The sequence below is a fragment of the Xyrauchen texanus genome, chromosome 8 (assembly GCF_025860055.1).
Source record: "Xyrauchen texanus isolate HMW12.3.18 chromosome 8, RBS_HiC_50CHRs, whole genome shotgun sequence".
In the NCBI taxonomy this organism is placed as follows: domain Eukaryota; kingdom Metazoa; phylum Chordata; class Actinopteri; order Cypriniformes; family Catostomidae; genus Xyrauchen; species Xyrauchen texanus.
The window spans coordinates 10,269,291-10,277,697 of NC_068283.1; the positions used below are offsets into that span (position 1 = coordinate 10,269,291).

General features: G+C 37.9%; 1 protein-coding gene across 1 annotated transcript; it reads right to left on the reverse strand.

Annotated features, from left to right (window-relative positions):
* Window positions 1–290: 290 nt before the first annotated feature.
* On the reverse strand, window positions 291–7,616 carry tmed1a (transmembrane p24 trafficking protein 1a). The gene is made up of 4 exons (XM_052132219.1): window positions 7,196–7,616; window positions 2,416–2,513; window positions 1,842–2,028; window positions 291–1,540 (listed from the first exon to the last, which is right to left on the reverse strand). Exons 1-4 carry the CDS (start codon window positions 7,376–7,378, stop codon window positions 1,322–1,324), a joined length of 687 nt encoding a protein of 228 aa, XP_051988179.1. The 5' UTR covers window positions 7,379–7,616; the 3' UTR covers window positions 291–1,321.
* Window positions 7,617–8,407: the final 791 nt, after the last annotated feature.

The window sequence follows — 8,407 nt, forward strand, 5'->3', positions numbered from 1 at the left end:
AATCAAGGCAGAGTAGATAATAGAGATCAATGTGATGCTGATATTTGTTTTTCAATGCAGTCTATGATTAACTTAAAATGCAATTTTAATGATCCGGGTCAGATTTAATTCATATTGTACTTGTTTGCAATATAGCAGTTATAATTGTCCTAAATAAGATGGTGATGTGCTGTATAATAAAACCATTCAGAGCAAAACGTTCCCTTTGATTTTTTATTTTACTGCCATATAATGAATATGTATAAATAAAAAAGACATGTGTTAGTCATAATTTACTGCAATTTTATTTATTTCAAGTCTCATAAATAGTTTTAACCACAATGATGTAACAGTCATGTATAAAAAATTACATTAACAAACAAGCTACAATCATGTTTCTACTTCGTCAATTTGGTGTTTAACAGTGTTTGAGCTCTAAAAAATTTAGAAGTCCATTAAAAAACAAACAAATCAGATATTAAATAATCACCGATATATCGAAATACTCATATTTACTTTGAAAGGCATAAAGACCTGAGAGTTCCTTAAAGAAACAGTTCACTGATGAAAATTGTCATGCCAAACCCTATTTTTCTGCATAAACACCAGTAGACATTTTTGAAGAATCTTTACAAAGCTCATGCCATACAGCAACGGTTCATAATAAACATGTCTGTCTCCAAAAAAGACCATAATACTAATGGTGCACACTATATTCCAAGTCTTCTGAAGCCATACAAAAATTTTGTGTGAAACAAGCTTTATTCACTGATAATCTTCAATTCCGCCAAACTTGATTGAATCTGGACATCATAATGTCAACATCATTGACATTAAAACAACATTGGTTCTCCAGTGTATAGTGACAACATCTGGATTTTCAATCTGGTTGCTGACAATAAACTTAAAATATAGTGCGTAAGTTGTATGGACTACTTTTATTATCTTACCTTTTTGTTTTTTTTTACCTTTTCGGAGCTTAGTAGTTGTAAGCTGTAGAGCAAGACCTACGTAAAGACTCTTCAAATATTTCTCCTTTAATGCTCCACGGGGGAAAAAAAACCAACAACAGTGGTATATGAGTTTGGAACGGCATGAGGGTGAGTAAATGATGATTTTTTGTTATGTGAACTATTCCTTTAATGATTATTTTCCTGTATACATTAGTACATACTTTTATTTCATTCTTCAGCAGTTATCATTAATCCTCTCTATATATTACCAACACCATCAGAACCATCCACAACCTGGCACATAAGTCATGTTTCACCTATGCTAACAGTGCAAACAGTAGTTACAGCATCCTTAAGACCCTTTTAGGTCCCTGTCCAGCTCATCTTCACTACGTGCAAACTCTGTGTTTGTCACTGAATAATCTGCGTACTGTATAGACCTGGGAGAGAGCCACACTGAGCATCACCAGCAAACTGACACTGGACCAAAAGGAAACACGCCACAGATTATCCTCCAGCAGGTAGCGATCACGAGCCTCAAACGCCCGCAACGTCGTCTGGATCTTCCAGCTTCGCTCCAGGTTCCTGTGCATGACATCCATCGCCTCCTGTGTGATGAGAGGTGACAATAGTCAGCAAGGACCTATGCAATCTATCATTATGGATATCCTTACAAATAAAGTCTCAGACTTACATGCCCGGCTCATTCTAAGTTTGTACTTTGGTCCTATAGAAATAATTCAGTGCTAATACTGCTGTTTGTTTCATCTTCTCACACACTTGCTCTGAGTGGTGCTCAATCTCTAATTCCCCAAAAATATTCAAATGAAAAATCAAAATAAAAACATATTTTTTGGCATTTGAATATAGATACAGTAGCATGGATTGCTGGTTGTTTAATTTATTTACCCTGATATCCTCTAGTTTGTACTCCAGTGAATCATCAGTTTCTGGCAGACCAGCCCAATCTTCATCATCCTCCCTATCCTCCTCTGCTGCATCCATAATCACCATCACATAAACCATCTTCTCTGATATATGACTGAAGCTGTTATCGAAGCAAATTCTGTAGTCACCCTCCTCCATGGAGTCCACCCTGATAGTAAACCACACAACAGACATGGTAAAATCACTATAAACTCATAAAACACACTTGCTGTACTGTAATGCTTTGTGCATTGACAGGCAGCAAAAACCTGTTAAGTAGTTTGAAGTCTGAACAACAATGAACTACATGAAAATCAGTTTTGCTAGTGATTTACACATTTTCAGATGGCTATGCACATAGCTAGGAACAGTCGGATTCTGTAAACAGGTAAATGTTTTCTGTAAATGTGGTCAATGTCAGCTCTGCAGACGGCATGTAAATATCCAGCAGAGGATATGCAAATAAGTTTGTTTATGACGGACTGAAACTAACATGAGTGCATATGAGTAAATGAATGAAGGTCGTGCTCTGTGCACTATGGGACATGAAACCTACGTGTGGATACCGTCAGATTTTCTGAAGTCGGAGACCAGCCTGTATCCGCTGGGGGAGATCAGAGTGAAGCCGACGTCCAGCCCTGTGCCTGCAATGACCTGCAGAACCACAGACAGGTTATTAGTGCTGCACAGATGTGAGACTCCAATAATGCCAAAATAAACATTACACCACTTAAAGTCAACATAAAATGTTTGCAACCCCTTTTCCTTCCATAATTGGAGTATTTCAGAAAAAACTAATTCAGATTGTTTGATGTCAGCCAAAAAGAGGCGGGGCAAGCTAACACATTTTGATAAAAAAATACAAAACACTTAATATTTGGAATACTGTGCACCGATGAATTGTTCATCGCTGAATCAATCATAATAAGACCAAATCAAATTTACTTTCTTAATGCACAATCCATTCCTAATACATGGAAATTTATAGGAATAGTTCACCAAAAAAGGAAAACTCTCTCATCGTTTACTCAATCTCATGCCATCCCAGATGTGTATGACTTACTTTCTTCTGGAGAACACAAATTGGACACAACTTTGATTTTAATTTGTATTTTTTTATGGAAAATATGTGTATTGTTTGATATCTTACAAATCCCTATCTTTCATTTGATAATTATATTTATGAATTTATTGTATTGTTAAACACTTTGTTTGGCAGTTTAGGATTGTGACCTCTTGCTAAGGACACGTGAAGTTAGAAGCACTTTCAAGTATAGAGCATGCATTTAATGAAATTATAATAAAATTACTTAAAAATAAGTAATAAATCCCTTGAGTACATACATTTCCTTTAGATTTAACTTATTGTAACTTAGTATTTTTATAATAATGAATTTAATTTGTGATTAACATTTTTTATTGATTCATATATCAAACAAATAAAAGAAAAAACATATACAAACAGAATCAATCCTTAACACCCCCCATAATAATAATAATAAGATTTTTTTTTAATATAATAATCACACACATAACAACTACACCCCTCTCTTCATTGTCCCTCCCCGAGAGCCCTCCAAAAACACCAGATATTTGCCCCACTTTCCCACAAACAAGTCCAAATTTCCCAATACTCTTGATACCCTTTCTTCAAAAGCTGCCACCCTCACCATCTCTGCACACCACTCTGGAAATGATGGTGCTCCATTCGACTTCCAACCACTTAAAATAACTTGTCATAACACTAGTCAGAATCTTAAATTGCATAAGGTGCACCCTTGCATCTCTAGATGCAGACTTGATGTTTTCTAGCCCACACTCCCTCCAGACTCTGAATTAACAGGGAGTAATACACTGATGCCTCATGACTTTTCCAAAAGCAGTAATCACCTCTCCCAGAGTATCTGCTACTTTAAGGGGGTGCATGCTACTCCCAAAAATAGTACAGAGCAGGTGGCGCAGCTGTAAATACCTAAAGAACCGAGATCTGGGAATCCCAAAATGATGAACCAAATTCTAAAAAGTTCTCAACACTCCACTCTCATATAGGTCACTGAGTGTATTAACCTCCCTGACAATCCACTCTGACCAAGAGAAAGGGGACTTTTTAATATGTAATTTAGGGTTCAGCCATATGCTTGAGGCAACATTTAAATAAATGTCAGAATTAAATACTCTGGACTCCTTCATCCAAATCACATGCAAATGCAAGATAACTTATCTTCTCCAGTTAGTTTGATAGAAAGGCTTTGCAATGGCAAAATATGGCAAGCACTTCCTGTTGAATACAAAACCAGGGAGGGGCTCTCTCAGGTGGAAGCGACCAATGAGCCAAATATCTGAGACCGAATGCATAATAATAAAACAAAATCTTGTGTAGGCCTAGCCCACCTTTGTCAATCGGCCTATGCAATATACTGAAATGTAATTTGGGACGTTTACCATTCAAAATAAAATGACTTCGCTATGCTTTCAAATTGCTTGAAATAAGAGAGGGGGACATCTACAGGAAGAGATTGTAGCAGGTAGTTGAATTTTGGAATACAATTAATTTTAATAACATTAACCTTCCCAATCATAGATAAATGTAATGAAGCCCACCTACCCACATCGCCGAAAAACATTATATTAAGGGGTCAAAATTAACTCTAATTAAATCACACAAATTAGCTGGGAAGAAAATGTCCAAATACTTAATGCCCTGTTTGGGCCACGGAAGGTGCCTGGCTGAAAATTCGTTACTGGGCACTACGCTGTCAGAGCCAAAGCTTAGGATTTAGACCAATTAAAGGCAAGTCATTGATCTAGTGGGGTTAGAGACGAATAATAAAATATCTTCTGCGTAAAGCAAAAGCTTATGCACCACACCTCCCACCACCACCCCTGGAAAATCATCCTCCTTTCTTATCGTGGCTACTAATGGTTCCAGTTCAAGACAGTACAATAATGAGGAAAGAGGGCAACCCAGCCGTGTCCGGTGCCCCTATCCAGAAAAAAAAAAGCTGTTCAGTTTCCTCTGAGAGTCAAACGAATGTTCAGTGAGCAGACTGTTACATAAGTGCAGCAGATGATGTAATCCTTCAAATGTCCTATATAAAATACTCCACAAAACAAATTCCAGCCAATAGGAGGCACAAGAACAAAGAATGAGCAGATTCATCCACAATCTGTCCCGATGGAGTGTTATTCCACAAAACAAACTCCAGCTGCTAGGCGGAACCAGCACAAAATAAACTAAGAAGGCATTCAGCTTCCTCGGACAACCAAATGTATGTACGGCGAGACAAACTCACTCAGGGGGCACATGAGAAACATCAAATGGCTTATTCACTCCATTGCCTCTATGAAAGACTTGTTGTGGGCATGTAAATATTTTGTAGCCATCCTTAGTATCTATTCTCAATTTGGCCGGTAACATAAGAGAAAAAGCGATCTTCCTTTGATGTAAGAGTTTATTGCAGTCCTTGAATCGATCATGTTTCTTTTTTGTCGAATTCGCAAAGTCTGGGAACAAGAACATTTTGTGATTCTTCCAAGAAAGCTTTCCTTTACTCCTCGCCTCACTTAACACAAGATCTTTATTGGGTGATCTCAGAAATTTGGCCAGAATTGATCAGGGCCTGTCTCCCTCAGCCGGTCTGCAAGCCGGGACTTTTGTGAGCTCGCTTGATTTCCAGCTTGAGGCCTGTTATGTCGAGAAGACTCGGGAAGAGTTTGTCCATTCATGTTCATTCATTCATTGTTTCTTCATGCTCAGGAATTCCAACAATTCAGACGTTATTTCACCAACTGCAATTTTCCAAATCGTAAACTCGTTCAGAGTCAATCTTGGTTGCCAGCGGATTAGCAGTTAATTCTCTCTCCAGATAATCGATTAATCTCTCAAAGTCCCACATTCTTGTAACCAACTCAGAAAATTCCACCTCCATCACCGTAATCAATCGACGTATTACAGCCAAATCTTCTAAGTCGGCAACAACTTTCGTCATCATCTCAGACATGTTGAACAGTTGATGCTGGATTTCTCCCACCACACTGTCCAAACTGAGTCCCTGGTCTGCTGGCCTGTCAGAGGTTTCAGCTTGAGCACGTAAGTGTCTTTTAATATCTCCAGAGCCTGAGGATTTTGACTTCTTTGCCATATTGACTGTTTTATATGACATCAAAATAATAAAACATTTGCAAAGTACGCAGAGCTCGCTGTTTATACGTCTGCTCCTCACATGATGTCCCGTGACTCATTATTATGAATTTCTTGATTTTTAACATAAAGATGACTTTCATATGTTGAACATGTTTTGTAGCACATGTTTTGTTACTTATGTCAAGACTTATGTGCTTTCTGGAGCTTCAAACTTCTGGTCACGATATACTTGCATTGTATGGACCTATAGAGCTGAAATATTCGTCTAAATATCTTTTTTTTTTATTTGTGTTCTGCAGAAGAAAGTACGTCATACACATCTGGGATGGCATGAGTGTGAGTAAATGATGAGAGAATTTTCATTTTTGGGTGAACTATTCCTTTAACTACCACCCTACATATTTTATGCTGCTCTCTAAGGTGACATATTTGGAATACTCTACATAGGAAGCAACTTACAGACTAAAACGGAGTGGCACATATTTTTTTTCTTCATCTTTATCTGAGCAGACTTTAACAGCTACATTATCATTATTTGCCCTCTTTTTTCCATATTCAAATTACATTCTATTTTCCACTGACTGATTAAGCAGTCCAACGAACAGCCAGTGTGCGGTTACTGGAGATAAAGTGTGGCACGCAGCACTATTCGATACAGTGATCCTTCTGTTAGATGCAATGGAGCTTTGCTTCAGGTCAGCTGTTTTGCAGCTGTGCCCATTTTAAAATAAAGGGGACTGGCTCCCCAAACAAGACCCCAGACATGTGGCACATTAAACTATGTGAGGTCACAACACAAATAACTACTGCAATGAATGCTGCTCATTGTTGCATGTCTAAAAATGAAAAATAGGACTAAATGATGATTACTCCATCGTCTTCCAACGATGCAACTGAATTGAATGTGAATCATGTTGGAGTATCACCAAAACTGTGGAGAAAACATACACAGTGCTTGAAACTTCTGAATGCACTTTGACCTAAATGTGCGTCTATAAAAGGAACTGCTCTCCTACTTCCTGATCATTCTGCAAAAGCAAACCTGCTAGCAGAGTTATTAAAAGTGACAGTTAAATATAATTGAATGTAATGACAAGAAACTGTGGACAAAGGTTTGATGGCTACTCCTTTTCTTCTAGAGACCGCTAATTTATTGCAGCGATTGAATGTATTGATTCCTTTTGATAAATACCTGATACTCCACTTCCATGCTGCCGTTCTTTGTGGCTGTTTGGAAGAAGCACTCGGTTCCTCCGGCAGGTAGAAGGAAAGTGAATTCTGTGTCCAGATTCGATCCGAACGCGAATCCCAAATCCACATTGAGAGTCAGCAGCAGCGACAGCACGACGAGATGCGCCTCTTGAACGCACTGCATTACTGCGCTTTTAATAAACACACTAGAGCAGCCGTTTCAAACAGCCTGTCTGAAGTGCAGGCGACGCGACAAAACTAGAACGCTACCATTGCCGTATGTGTGAGTAGACACTGCAAGCGCATAATTGTGGACTCTCGCGGACCCACGCTGCTGAATGCGTCGAGTTTAGAAAGTTTGCTTTGTTGATAATACCGGGGGCGTTCTAGTTTTGCAGCGTCGCGTAAAAACTCGTGTTCCGACGTCGAGACTCGGCCGCCTGAATGACAGCGCGCGCGATTTCTGTGTGGACAGCTTCGTTGACAGGAGTGTTAGAATAGGTTTTATACTGCAAGACAAGTTTCTTTAAGTGTAACCTGCTCTGGCGACCAATTTGCTGCAAAATGTCCCCTGAAGTTTGCTAAATGTAAATGTACCAAATTTCCTCGAAGGTTTCTTCATAAATAGGCTATACACACGAGTAGGCTACAATCTTTAAGGGTTGGGTTATGGACTGTTGTGAAGTCTAATGTAAGTCCCCGTTAGACAGGTAGGCCTATAGGTAAACATAAACTTGTTCAGTGAGGTAAAGTTATTTGAAAAAACTCACATTTTCAAGCCAAACTAACTTGGACATGCATGAATGGGGTTTCTTTGCCTAGCACAAAGGTACATAAAAAAAGAGATTTGCTTTCATATAAATGTTTATTATAAATCAATTACAAAATTTAACCATTTGATATTATGACATCAAAAAACATATTTAATGTTCTTAAAAATATCCCTTTTGGACACAAGGCTCTGTTTGTGGAATTTACATTCTATATGTTTTCAAATAAATATAGAAGTGTACATTTTTGTAATAATCTAATTCCATTAAACTGAACTAGAGACATGAAACCAACTGTAAAACACTCAGAATATTGTTCTTTATAAAGCGCAAGACTTGTTTTGGGAGTAAATGCTCAGTACTTTTTATATAGTATCCCTATAAATCTATTAAACTCAATGACTATAGAATTATAATATCTGTATAAATAGTACTGAACATTA